The 19,448-nt window shown below is 18.3% G+C and overlaps 7 protein-coding genes across 7 annotated transcripts; 4 read left to right on the top strand and 3 right to left on the bottom strand.

Moving 5' to 3' along the window:
- Positions 1-77: 77 nt before the first annotated feature.
- On the bottom strand, positions 78-482 carry PGSY75_1233100 (conserved protein, unknown function; the record flags this gene model as incomplete). Its single annotated transcript, XM_018786904.1, has 1 exon — positions 78-482. The coding sequence occupies one exon, from the start codon at positions 480-482 to the stop codon at positions 78-80; it is 405 nt and encodes a 134-aa protein (XP_018640769.1).
- Positions 483-1,771: 1,289 nt separating this feature from the next.
- Positions 1,772-4,201, top strand: PGSY75_1233000 (elongation factor G; the record flags this gene model as incomplete). Its single annotated transcript, XM_018786903.1, has 1 exon — positions 1,772-4,201. The coding sequence occupies one exon, from the start codon at positions 1,772-1,774 to the stop codon at positions 4,199-4,201; it is 2,430 nt and encodes an 809-aa protein (XP_018640768.1).
- Positions 4,202-5,432: 1,231 nt separating this feature from the next.
- Positions 5,433-7,992, top strand: PGSY75_1232900 (putative nucleotidyltransferase; the record flags this gene model as incomplete). The annotated part of the gene is made up of 9 exons (XM_018786902.1): positions 5,433-5,968; positions 6,183-6,500; positions 6,631-6,720; positions 6,819-6,865; positions 6,983-7,031; positions 7,119-7,194; positions 7,314-7,502; positions 7,598-7,667; positions 7,946-7,992. The coding sequence occupies 9 exons, from the start codon at positions 5,433-5,435 to the stop codon at positions 7,990-7,992; spliced, it is 1,422 nt and encodes a 473-aa protein (XP_018640767.1).
- A 179-nt stretch (positions 7,993-8,171) lies between these two features.
- Positions 8,172-8,792, top strand: PGSY75_1232800 (hypothetical protein; the record flags this gene model as incomplete). Its single annotated transcript, XM_018786901.1, has 3 exons — positions 8,172-8,462; positions 8,565-8,657; positions 8,754-8,792. The coding sequence occupies 3 exons, from the start codon at positions 8,172-8,174 to the stop codon at positions 8,790-8,792; spliced, it is 423 nt and encodes a 140-aa protein (XP_018640766.1).
- Positions 8,793-8,936: 144 nt separating this feature from the next.
- Positions 8,937-13,350, bottom strand: PGSY75_1232700 (hypothetical protein; the record flags this gene model as incomplete). The annotated part of the gene is made up of 17 exons (XM_018786900.1): positions 8,937-10,040; positions 10,171-10,235; positions 10,385-10,489; positions 10,571-10,654; positions 10,741-10,822; positions 10,898-10,985; positions 11,147-11,231; positions 11,333-11,404; positions 11,529-11,583; positions 11,732-11,824; positions 11,958-12,011; positions 12,095-12,150; positions 12,248-12,295; positions 12,440-12,495; positions 12,591-12,694; positions 12,846-12,944; positions 13,099-13,350. 17 exons carry the CDS (start codon positions 13,348-13,350, stop codon positions 8,937-8,939), a joined length of 2,502 nt encoding a protein of 833 aa, XP_018640765.1.
- Positions 13,351-14,083: 733 nt separating this feature from the next.
- Positions 14,084-15,139, bottom strand: PGSY75_1232600 (hypothetical protein; the record flags this gene model as incomplete). Its single annotated transcript, XM_018786899.1, has 1 exon — positions 14,084-15,139. The coding sequence occupies one exon, from the start codon at positions 15,137-15,139 to the stop codon at positions 14,084-14,086; it is 1,056 nt and encodes a 351-aa protein (XP_018640764.1).
- Positions 15,140-15,980: 841 nt separating this feature from the next.
- Positions 15,981-19,204, top strand: PGSY75_1232500 (putative CG2-related protein; the record flags this gene model as incomplete). The annotated part of the gene is made up of 2 exons (XM_018786898.1): positions 15,981-16,257; positions 16,419-19,204. 2 exons carry the CDS (start codon positions 15,981-15,983, stop codon positions 19,202-19,204), a joined length of 3,063 nt encoding a protein of 1,020 aa, XP_018640763.1.
- Positions 19,205-19,448: the final 244 nt, after the last annotated feature.

Genomic DNA, 19,448 nt, shown 5'->3' with positions numbered 1-19,448 from the left:
TTTCATTTCTATCTCTCTCTCTGTCTCTTTTTTTTTTTTTTTTTTTTTTCTCTATTTATTTTTATGTTTTATTTTGTTTATCCTGGTCCTACCTTTGGTATGTCAAAATGTTCACTTAAGGAAGCCAAATTATCATTAAATTTTTGTAAACGATCACGATAACTTTCCTTTAGAATATTTTCAATTCTTTGTTTTTCTCTTTTTTTTAAAACTAAATGATATGCTTTTTCTGATTCTGTCATGTTCATATTTAATATGTCATTTAATTTGTCTTCACCATCTATTAATTCTTTAACATTTTTATTTGGATCATTATTCTCATGTATATATTCTTTCTCTGAGTTTTTTTTTTTTTTTTCATTTAATTCACTTCCCCTTTTGTTATTTTTGTCTTTTTTTTGTTTCTTTCCCTTTTTTTCATCCTTTTTAAAAATATCCTTTTTCAATTTTAATTTTCCCCCAACGAATTCGTTATCTTTCATGTTTGTTACATAAAAAAAGGTAGATGAAGAAAAAAAAAAAAAAAAAAAAAAAGGACACGATAAAATGTCAATATGGTTATATTAAATATACTAAAAAAATATATTACAATAAAAGACGACTAAAGGGGAAAAACCAAAAAAAAAAAAAAAAGAACAGAACAAAACAAAATAAAACAAAATTAAATCATTTGTTTGTATTTCAAAAAGGGAAAATATTTTATACAACATATAAAAAATAATATTTTATTATGTTAATATATTTATTTATAATATCAATGAATATAATGTTATAGAGCAATCTTCTTCCTTATCATGAAAAAAAAGAAAAAAAAAAAATTAATATATATATATTATATATATATTTTATAATTTCTCCGTATATGTTATTTTTAATCATCTATATCGGAATATAAATAGTGAAAAACAAAAATTAATATTACAATCAAAATGCCTGAAAAAAAAAAAAAATAATAAAAGTTAAAATGGTAGTTTTATAAATATTATAATATATATATATATATATATATATATATATCTGTATGCTTAAAAAAGTGTTACCCATAATATTTGAAATTAAATACAGTTCGTAATCCATAGTTTTCTAAATAAACAATAAATGATAAAAAAGTATTATGTCGCTAATTTTTTTATTTTTTATAATACGTTCTATTATACTATCATATTACTTCTAAAACGAGAAAACACTAAAAAAAAATGTATTAATATATAAATGTTAAGTATAAGGATAAAATAAAATAAAACAAGTTAAAGAAGGTTATTTATATAAATATAAATATAAATAAATATATATATATATATATATAATATTTTTATGTAATTATTTTGTTTTATTTTTATATTTTTTTTTTTTTTTTTTTAGCTCCCTCCAATCCATTTTTTGTAAACTCTTCCTTTATAATTTATCACCGTGTTTTTTTTTTTTTTTTTTTTTTTTTTTTTTTTTTTTTTTTTTTTTTTTTTTTTTTTTTTTTGTATATGTGCATATAAGAATATATATATATTTTTTTTGATAAATATTATCACATATATATGATATTTATTTTTTTTTTATGTATTATTTCTAAATGTGATTTAATATTTAATTAGTCATGTCACATTATATATATATATATTATTTATATATTTAATTGTTAATATATAAATATATACGCATACATATTGAAAAAAAAAATATATTTTTTTTTTTTTTTTTTTTTTTTTTTTTTTTATATATATCATATTATGCTTATATGCGCACATAATAACACTTTAGATATATTTTCCTTATAATGATTATTTTGAAACACATTTTATATAAAAATAATGGAATGCGATATCTTGAAAAAAATATTCCTTATAAAGTTTATGAATTTTATTTTAGGCCTTTATGTAAGTTTTCATCATACTCTATAAATAATTTTAGAAACATAGGAATAAGTGCTCATATTGATGCTGGTAAAACTACATTAACAGAAAGGATATTATATTACACAGGTAAAATAAAAAGTATACATGAAGTACGTGGTAGTGATGGGGTAGGTGCAACTATGGATTCTATGGAATTAGAAAGAGAAAAAGGTATAACTATTCAATCAGCTACTACGAATTGTGTATGGGATGTAAATAATAAAAAATATAATATAAATATTATTGATACTCCTGGTCATGTTGATTTTACTATAGAAGTTGAGAGATCTTTACGTGTCTTAGATTCAGCAATTCTAGTTATATGTGGAGTTTCAGGAGTTCAAAGTCAAACCTTAACAGTAAATAGACAAATGGATAGATATCATATACCTAGAATATTATTTATAAATAAATTAGATAGAGATGGTGCTAACGTTGAAAGGACTTTAAATACTATTGAGAAAAGATTAAATTTAAATACTATATTATTACAAATGCCTATAGGAATTGAACAAAAATTTAAAGGTGTATATGATTTAATTGATAGAAAAGGTTACTTATTCAAAGGAAAAAATGGTATTATTTTAAATGAAATAAATAATAAAGAAGATATATTATCAATAGATAATTCATTTTCATTTGAAATGATGGAATTATTAAGAAATCGTATATTTGAAAAATTAGCAGATGTAGATGATGAATTTGCTGAAATATATTTAAATAATGATATTAATGATATAAGTAAAAATGATATTTATTTATCTATTCGTAAATCTACTATTAAAAATCTAGTTACTCCTATATGTTTAGGAAGTGCCAAAAATAATGTAGGTGTTCAAATTTTGTTGAATTATGTATGTAACTTTTTACCCTCACCAAAAGAAATAAATAATTATGGATATATATATTCAGATATACAAGACGAAAAAAAAAAAAATAATGATATCGACAATGACATGGAAAATGCACCACCATATCAAAGTGACGGTCACAGTGACAAAACTGTTATAAATTATAACAACAACAATAATGATAATAATAATAATAATAATAATTTTGATTATACACATAAAGATGAATATCAAGATGCTAAGAATAAATCGAGGAAAAAGGTCCAATTATTATGTGATAATAATCTACCCATGGTAGGATTCTTATTCAAAATACAAGAAGATGCCATATATGGGCAAATGAGCTATTTCAGAATATATCAAGGAAAAATAAAAAAAAAAGAAATGATAACAAATATGATGACAAACAAAAAAGAAGTAATAAAAAAAATTATGAAAATGCATTCTAATATGGCTCAAGAAGTCAATGAAGCATGTGCAGGAGATATAGTTGCTATTAGTGGTATTAACGGTTCAACAGGAACAACTTATACAAATGGTATCAACAGCAATTTACATTTATTAAATATTTTCATACCTAAACCTGTTATATCGGTTGCTGTTGAAATTTTAAAAAAAGGTGATATGACAAAACTGACGAAAGCATTAAATAAATTTACAAAAGAAGATCCAACCTTCTATGTAAAAACAGATGAACAAACAAAAGAAACAATTTTTGAAGGTATAGGAGAATTACAATTAGAAATATATAAAGAAAGATTAAAAAGAGAATTTAATATTAATGTCAATTTAAAAAATCCAAAAATTAATTTTAAAGAAACAATTACTAAACCTTTTGAATGCTCATATACATATAAAAAACAAAAAGGAGGAGCAGGATTATATGCACATGTACATGCTATTTTTGAAACCATATCAGATAATTATAATGATACTACACATTGTACTTTTGTCAATGAAGTTATAGGAAATGATCTACCAAAAAATTTTATACTCTCCATAGAAAAAGCATTTAAAGAACAAATTGAAAAAGGATATCTATACAATTCTGAAATTATCAATATGAAAATGAGATTAATAGGTGGTAAAATTCATGAAGTTGATAGTAATGATTTAGCTTTTAAAAAAGCTACCATTAATCTAATCAAAGAAAATTATCAAAATTTCTGTCCAGTTCTTCTAGAACCTATTATGCTTGTGGAAATTATTTCCAATTATGAACATCAAAGTAATATTTTAACTAGTATTACAAAAAGAAAGGGACTAGTAAATAATATTGTTAATAACTTAAATATTATATATATTTATGCAGATATACCATTAAAACATATGTTTAATTATATAAATGAAATTAGAGCTATTACTCAAGGACAAGGTACATATACCATGGAATTTTCAAGATATGAACAAGTCAGCAAAAATGATCTTGATGAAATATTAAAGCAAAAAAATACATCATGAAAAAAAAAAAAATATATAATATAAATATATCTATCCTATTGAACAACTTCATTGTATCACTGCGTCTATAAATATATATAAATATATATATATATATATATATATATATTATATTGATGTATATATATTTTTTTTTCTTTTTGAGAATGTTTATCTTTTTAATGTCGCATACATATATATATGTATATATAATGTATGCAATTCTTGTGTCAAATTATTTTACAAATAATTATCCATTTTATTAATTATTAATAAAATAATTATATATATATATATTTTAATTTTTAAGTTTTAAATTTTTTCTTTTAATTTGTATATATTAACACTGATTAATTTTTTCAAATTTGAATCTACACAATATTTTTTTTTGACGTCAAAAAAAAAAAATAAAAAATAAAATTATACATATATATATATATATATATATATATATATATATATATATTTATATATATATATATATATATATATATATATATATATATATATATATATATATATAATTACCACATTTAATATAATTAAAATTTTTTTATAGATTTATTTAAATTATTATAAATGTAGGTTTTAATTTTTTTTTCCAACATATATAATATATTATATATATATATATATATATATATATATATATATGCAATATTAATAGGGATATATTTTGTACTTGTTTGATTAATTGTTATATTTATAAAAAGCATAACATTTTAAAAATATAAAAGGATTCTATATTTATATTTATTTGTTTTATTATTATTATTTTTTTTTTTTTTTCCCCAAATTACATATATTTTGTACCCCTTCAACATGATTTAAAAATTTAATGTATTTATTTTCTCCTTATTTTTTATATGGGATATCTAATATTTTCCTTACTATGTTTAAAATGAAAAAAAAAGTTGCTTTAATTTGTTTATATATGGGAAAATAAGAATCTACATTTGTTTTTATATATTATGAAGATAATATATACATAAGGTAAAAGTTACACTTTGTATATTTATCATTTACATTTGTTATAATATAAATATAAATATATATATATATATATATATATGTATTATTTTAGAATTAATTAAAAATTTTATTTAAAAATACAATTCAAAATATAAATCTTTTAAAAAAATATATTAACATATCTATTCATTTATATAAAATTTTATTCTATATTTATTTTTTTTATTTTTTTTTTTAAAATGAATGAGAATAGAAGGTTGACACTTTTAAAGTGTGAAAAATGAAAACATCTTTTAAAAATAACTATATCAATGCGTGTTTTCAAAAAACGCATCCTCCAATTATAAAAAATAATTTTTTAGAAAAAATTGAACAAAAGAAGAAATATTTTTGCAACATATTATTAAAAATCACACAGAAAAAAGAACATGAACCTTTTCAAACAAATATAGATAAAGAAAATATATATGACACACAAATAAAAAACAATAAAATCAATTATAAATATAAAACATTAAACAATCTAATTTATAATGTAAAAAAAATTTCAACATATAATTGTAGACATTATTCAACGCATCATAATATTTCTATATCAGACAAAAATATTAAAGTTAATAATAAAATTAAATTAACCAATAGTTTTTTAAATCAGACAAATTTAAAACATGAAATTGTAGATGTTCATAAAAAGTTAACCGAAAATTGTTTTATCGACAAACAAAAAGAAGAAATTTTCCTATTATTGAAAAGTGCAATCAAACCAAACTTGAAAGGGAAAATTTATTTTATTGGATCATGTGAAAATAATATTTGGTATTAACAAAAAAAAAAAAAAAAAATATATATATATATATATATATATATATATGTAACAGTTAGATAGCTAGCTAACTAGCCAAAAAAAAGAACAAATCGAAGAATATATTCTGAACGTTCATAAAAAATGTATTTTACAATAATATAAATATATTTATATATATTATTTTTTTTTAAATAATGCCTATGTGTTATAATTTTTATTTTATAGGATAAAAAATTCAGATATTGATTGTTGTATAGTAGTGGAGAATTGTGAAGATAAGAATTCATATCTATACATATTAAAAGTTATTAAAAGTGCAATTAATTTAATATATCCATCATTAACTATAAATATAATTAAAGCTTCTGTTCCAATAGCTAAAATATATAAAGAAGAAACGAACATCTGTGATATTAGTATAAATAATACTGTAGCAATAGTGAATACAAAATTTGTGTCATCTATTTGTAATATAGATGAGAGGGTTACTATTATAAATAGAATAATAAAATATTGGGCTAAGCAAAAAAATATCAACAACAGGTAATATATATGTGCGTGATTTTTATTAAGGCACAATATTAATATGTCATTTTAACTGTTGTGAAAATATATATATATATATATATATATATATGTATGTATATTTTTTTTTTTTTTTTTTTTTGAAAAGGTCTCAAGGTACATTCAGTTCATACGCCTTATTTTTATTAACATATTATTTTTTTCAAAATATAAATAATCCCTTATTACCATCATATAAGTAAGATATGAATATATAACATAATTATTGTTTTATTGTACAAAATGTTTTATATATTTATATGTTAATATATATTTTTCATTATATTTTGTCTATAGGTCCATCGAAAGGGAAAATGCAGAGTCGTTTGACATTAACAGTGAATGTATAAAAAAAAAAAAAAAAAAAAATTTATATAATAAATAATACATAATTATAAATGAAACGACAAGTTTTTTTGATTTTAAAATATATGTAATATTTTTCATGTTGCATTTTATAGATTTTTTTCTGCAAGACCATGTAGAAATGCCTTTTTACACCAACATAGAGTAATAAAAAAATAAATAAATATAAATATATATATATAACATTTTATTTTATTTTATTTTTAATTTTCTAATTTATTCCCATTTTAGAGACATAAGAAATAAATTTCCGAACCTTCAGAAAAACAAAGAAGATGTTTCAAAATTGTTGTATGGCTTTTTTGAGGTATACAGACAGATACACATATACAAAAAATAAAATAAAATAAAAATTTTATATATTTTATATATTTTATAAATTTCTATTAATTGTGTTCATATTTTATATTCTTTTATTTTTAATAGTTTTATTCTACTGATATTTGTAAAAATGGGATAACGCTTGATATATATAATAATCAAATTATTGAGAATAAAGATATGACAGCCAATATTTACTGCCCTATAACAAAAAAAATTGTAAATACTTATAGTATTAACACCTGGAAAAAAATGTTTGAAAAATTTCAAGCAGCATATGATAAATTAAAAAATGTAATAAAAAAATAAAATAAAATAAAAAATATTTTTAAAATTTAAATATATGGTTATTCTTTACATTATATTATAATTTTTTTTTTTTTTTATAGGGCGACAGTTTAAATATAATTTGCGAAGAAACAAAAGATAACACACCCAATAGAAAAATGGATCTTAAAGGTATAATTTTTTTTTTTTTTTTTTTTTTATAAATAAATAAATGAAATATAAAATAATATTTTAGGAAAATAATACTATGACAAATTTATAAATATACACATATTGATAATAAATATTTATATAATAAATATATGTTATTTTAATATGACATACAAAAATAAAATTATATATATATATATATATATACATACATACACCCCCTAAGGGATTTTCACTTTCTAAAAATAACAATATATATATATATTATTACATACTTTTGTATTTATTTTATTTTGTAGATCATTTGCTAAGAAGAAAATATTTTCAAAATTTGTTTTTACATTGAAAAAATGAGATATAAAAATTTTTAAAATGGGGTTTTCATTGAATATTTAATTTTTTTTTTCTTTTTTATTTTTTAAATCCTATTATATATATATATTTTTTTTTTTCAATATGTTTATTCTCTATATATAATATATTTATTTATTTTTATATTTACATATATAACAATATGAAAAAAAGATGACAAATTTTTTTTGTAGAAAACTTTTAAAAAGAAAACCATTTTTTTTTTTTAGAAAATTCAAATCTTTAAAAACATTATACATAAAAAATGTAAATAAGTCAGTTATAATGAAAAAAAATATTATAGAGAATAAAATAGAAAATAAAGATAAAGAGAAAGAGATATATGCATTAAACTATTTTACTAAGTTTGAAATATTTTATTTATTTTTCATGCCTTTTACATTTGTATCTCTTTATCTAATATTGATGTGGAATATTTTTAAGTATATATGTGACATTAAAGATGTAACTACAAAAAAAAAAAAAAAAAAAAAAAAAAAAAAAAAAAAAAAAAAAAAAAAAAAAAAAAATGTATATATATATATATATAATGCTTTATTTTTTTAGGTGAATCATTTCTTGAAAATCCTTCGATGGTTAAATGGGAAGGACGCTTATCCATATGAATACTGGAATAATAAAAAGGACACTACAAAAAGAGTAAGTAAATAAATAAATAAATACATAAATACATATAATATTATGTATGTATTAATATATATGTATATATATTTTTCATTCTTCTGTTTTGTCTAGGGGCAGTCAATCATAATCGCAGAAAAAAAATTCGAATAAACACGTTAAATACATACATATATATATATATATATATATTTTTATGTGTATATATATGCATATATATATATATTTTTTTTTTGTGTGTCACTTGTATTTATTTTATTTTATTTTTTTTTTTTTTTTATTTACAAACTTTTTATATTAAATTATGTTAAGATTTTTCTTGAGTTTGTTTTCCAATTGCTCCACTTTTTGATAAAGATCCAAAATTTTGAGTTGCTTGATAAAATTGAATAGATAAAAAATTTTGACTCTTTGAAGATACAAACAATTATTTTTATAATCTGATAATGTATTAATTAAATGTAGAGAAGAATAAATAAAATCTTTGTTAATATATAAATAGATTTCTTTTATAACTAATGGTATGATATGTTTACAAATTTTATCTTTGATGATATAACTATGTTGTGATATTTGTTTAAAAAAGAAAATTAATTTTAATTTATCGAATTGAATAAAATCTGTTGTTTGATAAATATAAATGGCTAGCTGTAATAAACCATTATAATAATTTAATATGAATATATAATATTTTTTACAATTAAATATATGTCCAATAATACATAATATATTAATACATATTTGTTTTTTTATATATAAATCAATATAATAATAACGAAATAGTATGTCTAAAAAATGTATAAGAAGTCCTTTATTTATAAAATCTTCACACATATATTGTTCTTTACATAAATTAATATATAATAAAATAATTTTATTTGTAATATCTATATCATTTAATAATATTAAAAAATTACACAATGTACTAATATTTAATTCAATTAATCTATTTTTTAATTCATCATTATTATTTGTAATATTTATTAATGTACTTAATATAAATAAACAGAAATTCTTCTCATAATAATTAAAACTTAAAAAACATATCATTGAATTTACTAAAGGTATATATTTATTTTTATAATCATTTGAAAATATTAATAAATTTTTACATATCTTTTTTTTTATTTCAAAATTTTTCCCATATTTTAAAATATATGATATTATTTTCTTATAATTATTATCATCTTTATAATAATAATATTTGTTTATATAACCACACTGATGTAAATAAAAAAGAAAAAAATCGTTGATATAATATTTTTTACTATCTAGCAATTTTTCTATTTCAATATCATTTGATTCATCTTCTTTTAAAAATTCCAGACAATTCAATTCGTATCTGTTGCTGTAATCTCTTTCTCGTAAATGTAGAAAAAAATTAACTATACTATCAATAGTCTAAAAAAAAAAATAAAATATATATATATATTAAACAATATAATTAGTATAAATAATATTAAATATTAATATATATTATAAAATATGATCTATTATTTATTTTATTTTTTTTTTTTTTGTTAATATGTACCAATTTGTTGTCTTTGTTTATAGATAGACATCCGTTTATAAAATCGGTTACATTATATTTATGCGCTTCAAAAAAGGAACAACATATATATATATATATATATATATATATTAAGAATAAGGTATAAGTACATATAATATTTTTTTTCTTATTGGCATGTATATATATATATATATATATATATTTTTTTTTTTTTTTTTTTTTTTTATTTTACATATGAAGCCTGAATCAAGGCAATATATCAAGTAATCCGAAAGGCGATGCAAAAATTTGTTAATTTTTATTTTTTCACTTTTATGAGTATCTAACAAATTTAAGCCTATCATAAAAAATATATATAAAGGTATATATATATATTCATAACTTTTTTTTTTCTTTTTTTTTTTTTTTTTTTGATAACCTGTTATTTTATTCATTATAACGTTCAGTAGGTATTCAAGATTTCTTTCCACTTTTGTGTCTTCTCCCAAAAATTCTATTATATCTATATATAAATATATGAACACATATTAAAATATGGCACATACAAAATGATTAATATATTTATTTCCTATTTTTGTTTTTAGTAACCTGAATCGATCATTACTTCTCCTTCTTTTAAGATAATTAACATGGACTTGAAAAACATTTTTATATATTCAAAGTAGGAGGGCTACGCAATGAACATAAATAAATATATATAAATAAATATAAATATAAATATATATATATATATTTTTCATTTAACCTTTATTTTTATAATAGTTTCAAAGTATTCATAAACATTAGAATCATAAATGAGGGCATCTACTTGTGCTTGAATCAGGTTGACATAACTAAAAGGAAAAATAAAGAAATTTATAAAAAACGCACATATATAAATAAATATACACATATAAATATATATACACATATAAATATACACACATATTGTTAATATTTATAGTTATGTGATTCCTTCTTTGTGTAGTTCTATATATAATTTTCTTAATCTTACTAAGTATTATGTATTTCATTGGGTGTAATTGAATTTGATACAATATACACTTCATCATATAAATCTTTATCACTTACATTAAATTCTAAAAAGAAAAATAAATATAATTATGTGTTTATTTATAATTTATAGGTTCTTATAACTTGAATTTTTTTTTTTTTTTTTTTATATGCTTATATATGTAACCTTGTTGATTTTCATGAGATATTTTAAAGGTAATAAATATGTCTTGCCTTTTATCAAGTAAGGGTGGTATAACTAAAAAATTAATTTTTTTTCACAATAAAAAAAAAAAAAAAATGTACATATATATATATATAATAAATAAACACATATATATATATATATATATATATATATATATATATATATATTTCCTCACATGTTCTCCTAAAAATTATACAGACTACTGTGTGTGTTTCATTTTTAAAATATATCTGATAAATGAAAAGAGAAAAAAAATTTATGAGCAACGTAATTATATAAGGAATGAATAAAATATATATTTTTTTAAAACACCAATGAATATATATATATATATATATATATATATATACGTATATTTTTTTTTTTTTTCAACTTTACCTCATAGCCTGACCATTTGGCAAGGTCATCAGACAAGTTCATTTTTTTATTATAAACATTTTTTCTTATGATTAAAGGACATTTTGAATCATTCTACAAAGAAAATATATATATATATATATATTTATATTTATATATATTTATATATCCTTCTATGTTTTGATATATATATATATATATATATATATATATATATATATTTTTCATATCTTTTTATTTTTATTACTGTTAAAATATTAATATGATTTCTACATAGTTGAAAAAAGTTATTATCAGGAGACTATAAAAATGGAAACGTTAAATTAAATATATATATATATATATATTTACATATATATATAAACATTTTTTAATATATATAACTTGTTCTATTTCAAGAATATTTTTTTGATCATCAATTTTTATGCTGATTTCAATCCCTACAATGAAAAAATTAAATGAAATATTAATATATATATATATGAAGAATTATTAAATTTATTATTGGTTTTGTTGAAATTTTTTTTATTACATTACCTCTGTAGTCAACATAAAAGTTGCTTTCACATGAAATGGATATAAAGTCTAAAAATAAAATGAAATGAAAAAGCACACAATATATATATATATATATATATATATATATATATATTTATTTATTTATTTATATGTTTATGTTTGGGGTTGTTTTCCTTTTTTTTTTCTTCCTTTCCACACCCCCCTTCTTACTTTGAAATGATTTTCGAATGAAAAAAAAGTAATCATCAAACACAACCTTTTTATAACTACAAAATAAAAAAATAATAATAAATTTATGATAATAAAATACAAATCATATATATAATATAATCATACATATTTTATATATTTATTTGTTAACCCTATAAATGGCTGTATTGATGTATCAATTTTTGGTTTTTCAAAATGTCCAGTTCGAATTCTTCTTTCCTCATATGTTTCATTTGTTATTGGAACGTATACATTCTTTTAAAATTGTACAAAAAAAATAAAATAAATAAATAAATAAATAAATAAAATAAAATAAATATAACATAATATATAACATATTTATTATAAGAATGTGTTTAAAAAAAAAAAATGAAGTCATATATGTCTTTTTTTTTATTTATTTAACTTTATTTAGTTGGAACATATAGAATGTACTATATGCAATAGATAATTGTTTAATTAGAGCATTTTTGTTCATTCCTTTTATGCCTATATTGTTTGTAACCTTATAAAAAATAAAACATAAACATATAATAATATATATATATATATATATATATATATATATATGTAATACTATGAATATTTTTATTTTTTAAATTTACTGCTTGGTCCTTTAATGTTGTAATACTATGAATATTTTTATTTTTTAAATTTACTGCTTGGTCCTTTAATGTTATATGAATATAATTAGAAACATCACAAGTATATATTTGCAAAATGTCATCAAAAAAAATGTGGAAACATACTTGATAAAAATCTTTTTCATAAAACAATACATTATCATAAGTTATTATCATATAATATTTCCCCTTCTTTTTATAATTACTCAAGTTTTTACATTTCACATATTCCAAATGAAGAACCAGGGAATTCACACAGGTGCTCAGACTTTTATTGACATAAGACATATTGTCATTTTGTATATAAAATGGCAACTACCATATATATGTATATATTTATGTATGTATTAAATTATATATATATATATATATATATATTTTTTATTTGCATTATTTTTAATAAGTTGGGAACATTTTATAGTTTTATTTGTCTTTTTTTTTTTTTTTTTTTTTAATTATTTTCATATAAAAATATATTTCCTCCTACAAGGAAAAAATTAACATATTAATTACAAAAAAAAAGATAAAAAAAAAATAATATGTAAAGAATAAATATGAAATGAAAAAGTACAAAAATAGTTAATGCCCTTTTATTATATATATATTATAATATATATATATATATATTATATATACATGCATATATATAATATATTTTTTATAATATTCCAATTTGGTAAGTTTAAAAAAAAAAAAAAAAAAAAAAAATACACATATGCAATTGTTGGGATATAGTAATATTATATGTAATTTATGGCATTAATATAATATATATATATATATATATATGTAAATATTTATATATATATTTTAATTTATATATTAATAAATGATTATGATAATGTTTGTTTAGATTATTATTTTTGTTTGCCCAAGTGAAATAAAATAATAAAATATACACAAAATAAAAGATATATATATATATATATACAATATTTATAATATATATAATATATATATATATATTTTTTTTTTTTTTTTTTTTATGACGTGCCGTTTATGTGTCAGTTTTTCTTTGTTGTTATAAATTTTTTAATATGTTGAAAAGGTAATATGCAGATTCGTTTGTATATAAACCTTTAATATGATACCTAACATAACAGCATTCATCAAATAATAAAATGGATGGTAAGTTCTGTCTTCCTTCTTGTAATAATAAAGCATTCATATCATTTATATTTAATTTATTATTAATATAAAAAAAGTTGTCATTTGGAAAATATGTATTTTTTAAATTTGTATAAAAATTAGTACTAAAATAATTGGATAAAATAAAATTATAATTTGATAAGTAACCATAAAATATATGTATTGATTTTTGTTTATCTCTTAATTTAATAAATTTACTATTTGGATATATTTGTTGAGTATATAAAAAATTATTATGGGGATTATCCATATTGGATATTTTGATTTGTTTATTAAAATAAATAAAATATTTATTAATTTCATCAATGTGTGATATATCAGAAAATAAAAAGACTAAACTATACTTTTTATATAAAATATCAAAGAGATTTTTTTTTTCTTTTATAATAGACTGTTTATAATTGAAATGAATATTATCATTACAATTTTTATTATATACATTGTTATTTTTATTTATATTTATATAATTTATACAATTCACATATAATACATTACTTATCCTATCCGCATATATTAATGGTTTTATTTTATTGGAATATAAATATGCCAAAAGGGATCCATCACTTTTTTTATATAAAATATTATGTTGATACTTTTTTATATCATAAGTAAAGAAACCTAAAAATTTCTTTCTCTTTATTATATAATCACAAAAAGTATTATCAACTTGATATTTATTGTTATCAATTACTTTTTCTATATCATAATTATTTATATTCTCCTTAAATTTTATCATCACATTATTTTCCTCATCGTCTTTTTCTTTCCTTTTTAATATATTGCTACTCTGAACAATTACATCATTTCCTTTTATTTTTCTTTCTAACTGACAAATATATCTTTTTGAAAATCTCAAAAATTTAATTTTATAAGCAAAGCTCAATATCATATTATTATATTCAGCATGCTTTATTTTTAGTCCGCACATTTTAAAACATGAGATTATAAGTGAATAAAATAATATATCATCATAATAAATAAAAAAAAAATATATATATATATTAATACAATTCTACAAGTACATTATATATTATTAAAATTTCATTTCATTATTTTTATTTTTATTTTATTTTATTTTTATTTTATTTTTATTTTTTTTTTGGAATGGGATACATAAAATGAACGTTTTTTCAAAAAAAATAAAAAACCATCACCCGAAAATAAAACCCATGTGAAGATGCTATATATAGTATATTATATCAATTGAATAAAGAAAAATATAAAACTTATAAAATAAATATATATATATATATATATATATGTATGTATATATTTATATGTCAAGGAAAAAAACAAAGAATGGACCCTATCTCAAATTATAAAATAGGAAGCGGGAATTATTTTTATTTTATTTATTTTATTTTATTTTTGTGCACACTAATAAATTGGAAAGAGGGAAAATTAATATCATCATCATTTTACATTTTTATAAAATTATAAATCAATATATTATATATATATATATTTTTATTTTTATTTTTATTTTTTTTTTTTTTTTTGATCATTTCTATTCATTTTGAAGGTACACATTTCTTTATATTATTATGTTCCACTTTTATTTTATTTTATTTTTTTTTTTTAACTTCTTTTGAATATGTGTGTATAACCCTTTACAAAAAAAATTTATTAACTTTATATATATATATTTTTTTTTATTTATATGTAAATTATTTATTTATTTATTTATTTATTTTTTTTTTTTTTATTTATTGTTTCGTCTTGTTGATGTGTAAATACTTCTTAGTATATAATAATGACAAGTGATAATAATGAGCAGTAAAAATGACAGTGGCCTTCTCCAATTTTGTGATGACATTTTTTTGAACCTAATAAAATTTTTTTCAATAAATGAAACTTTAAAATTGAAACTTGTGAATAAAAATATTTATGAATATTTAAAAGATGAAAATGTATATCAATTGAATACATGTTTGAATTTAAATAATTATATAAAATTTGTAAAGTTTGTAAAGTCTGATAAATTCAGTGCTTTTCTCTTGTCAATTCTGAATGATGAAAAAAATATATATGACAGTTCATACTATGGTAAGGATAATATAAGATATAGAACTGTAAAAGTGAACAAATAAATAAATGAATGAATATATATATATATATATATATATATATATATATATATATATATATATATATATATATATATATATGTATATGTTTTTATTTATTTCCTTTTGTACCCTTTTTAGTTAAGAAGAATGCTCAATATGGCATCAACAAAAAACAGCTAGTTCCAAAAGGAAAAGGATTTTTACAAAAAATAATTTTAAAAGGGGAATTTTTAAGAAATGCTAATTTTTATGACTTAAGTATTTTATTAGCTAGTCATGCAGATACATTAAAAGAATTACATATTAATGGTTTAAACGATGTTAACTGTCCTTTATTTATATATTCCACGTATAGTATCATTTTTGAATTTTTTTCTAAAGAAGTTCTTTTTAATAACCTATCTTTCAATTATGTAACAAAAAAGGATTTACAAAAAATTCAGAAATATATATCAAGTCAACGAAAGGTACCTAAAAAGGAAAAAAAAAAAAAATGTGAAAAATGTGATGAAAAAGTAGAAGATCAGCTGAACAACAAAAGATGTGAACATGAGGAAGAACATTTTTTAAATAAAACAAAAATGGATGTAGATATAAACTTATTTGAAAGTAATAAATTACCAATAGATATTAAATCATCTTTAGATAAACAAGTATCTACTAGTACTCAATATTCTATTGATAGTGAAATTTTTATACATACACAATTTCCAACTGATTCTCAAACATATATATCAAATAAAAATACAAATGTAGTAGAAAATAAATCTTATACTAATCAAGAGATATATTATGAAAAGGACTCTTCTCTAGAAAAAATTCATATAAAAGAACATTTAGATCTAAACGACAATAATGAAATATTCACTAAAGTTACATATACGAATACAAAAGAATACCATATAAAATTAAACTCCAAAAAAATTAATAATTTTAATATTAATAAGGAAAAAAATTATAAGGATGAAGATAATAATATAGTATCTAATGAAAAAAAGAATTTAATAAAATTATTCGATAAGTTTGTAAAAAATGAAAAAAAAAAAAAAAACCTTCCTATAACTAATAAAAATAAATTACATATGTTATGTGAACATATTAGTATAGTTTATAATTGTAATAAGAAATGTTTTGAAAAAATAAAAAATTATAAACAAGAAACAAATTTAAGTCCTTATGTAAATAATCTTATAAATTTGAAAGTTTTAAATTTATCAGGTATTCAAACTTATGATATGATTAAAATGTTTATTCCAATAAACATGCCATCTCTCAATATTTTAAATATTTATTCATATGATTATTTTTTTTATTTTTATAATATGCTCATATCATTTTTTTTATATGGAAATGGACAAGAAATTTTTACAAAATATATTAATGTAAAAAAAATTGAAGGACAAGATGAAAAAGATAAAACGTATCATATAAAAAATAAAAAAAAAAATATATTCTTAGAGTATAATAAAAGAATGTATGAAGTTATAAAATTAATGGATAGACAATTAAAGCATACATGTAATAGTGCTTCATCTTTTCAAAAAATTTTTGAAGATGAAGCAATTAATAATTATGAACTTCATATAAAAAATAATGACAACAAGGTATTCATAACTCCTTCATATCTAGATAATATATATGTAAACCATATAAATGCTCCAATATATTATGCGGATGGAAATTATATAAAATACGACACAGATGATGAGAGCACAAAATATATTGTTGAGCGATCACCAAGTTGGTCATGTAATCAAAATATTGAAAGTTATAATAACAACAGAAAAGGAGATGATATCACAAAAATGGTGGAAAGTGAATTAAAAGGTGACAGTGAATTAAAAGATTACAGTGAATTAAAAGATTACAGTGAATTAAAAGATTACAGTGAATTAAAAGATTACAGTGAATTAAAAGCCGACAGTGAATTAATAGGTGATAAAAATAATTGCGATAATTATAATTTCCAGGCAAAGGAAGAACAAAACTCTTCTGTTCATAATAATAAAAAGAAAATGAAAAAATTAAAAAGAGGAGGATACATTTGGCCAATAGAAAATCATAAATATAAAAAGAATGTGAGTGTAGAAATTTTGTATCTTTTTAAAAATATTTTAGAAAATGAAGAAAAAAAAGGAAGAAAAAATATTATTTGTTTATTGAATAATTTAAATTTAGAACATTTTTCTTTATTTAATTATAGTTTGAGTAGTCCTTTTTTATGGTTACTTCTCTTAATAAAAAATAAAAATCTAAAAACCTTTTGTATTTTAGATATATGTTTATCACATCTACTGTGTGCACTAACATTTCTAGAAGCTTATCTTAAACAAAGTTTATTTAATTTTCAAGGAATGATGAGAAGAAGAAGAAAAAGAATGGGCAGCATTTATTTTAAATTTAATGATCATGACGAAATTAAATTTATTAACGAAACATATTCAAAACTGATTAATGAGATGAATCAAAAAAAAGATATAAATGAAACTGATCAAATTCATCATAATAATATCCAAAGTAATAATAGCAATACATATAATAACATGTATATAAATAAAATATATATTAATAATCATAATAACAACTCAACACATACAAATACCAATACTTGTAACACACATGAACAAAGTAAAGATAATTATAATACAAACAGAAAAAAAAAAAGTAAAATACTTCATATCGTTATTTATGTTTATAATAATACGAAAGAAAATAAACAGTTTATTAAATATATAAGAAAAATATCACGATCTCTGTGGAGATGTAACTATCTTGTATATTATTCAATACATTATTATAAATATAAATATTTTAATAAGTATATTGACATAGATAATTTATATAGAGATTATATTATGAACATTCTCTTAAATAATCATAGGTTAAATAAATATATGGATCAAAGTAAAATGTTAACATATTAAAATATGTATATATATATATATATATATATATATATATAATGCCATAATCAAAATGTGAGTCTTATGAATTTTTTTTTTTTTTTTTTTTTTTGTGTCCGTGTTCTATATTATATAGAATATTTTTCCGTTTTGTATTTTTTTTTTCATTTTATTTTAAATTTAATTTGAATTATATATCATTTTTTATTAATTATATATATATATTTATATATTTTTTTTTTTTTTTTTTTTTTGTTTTCATTTT

Source organism: Plasmodium gaboni, chromosome 12, assembly GCF_001602025.1.
Source record: "Plasmodium gaboni strain SY75 chromosome 12, whole genome shotgun sequence".
NCBI lineage: Eukaryota > Apicomplexa > Aconoidasida > Haemosporida > Plasmodiidae > Plasmodium > Plasmodium gaboni.
This window is presented reverse-complemented; position numbering and strand designations above follow the sequence as displayed.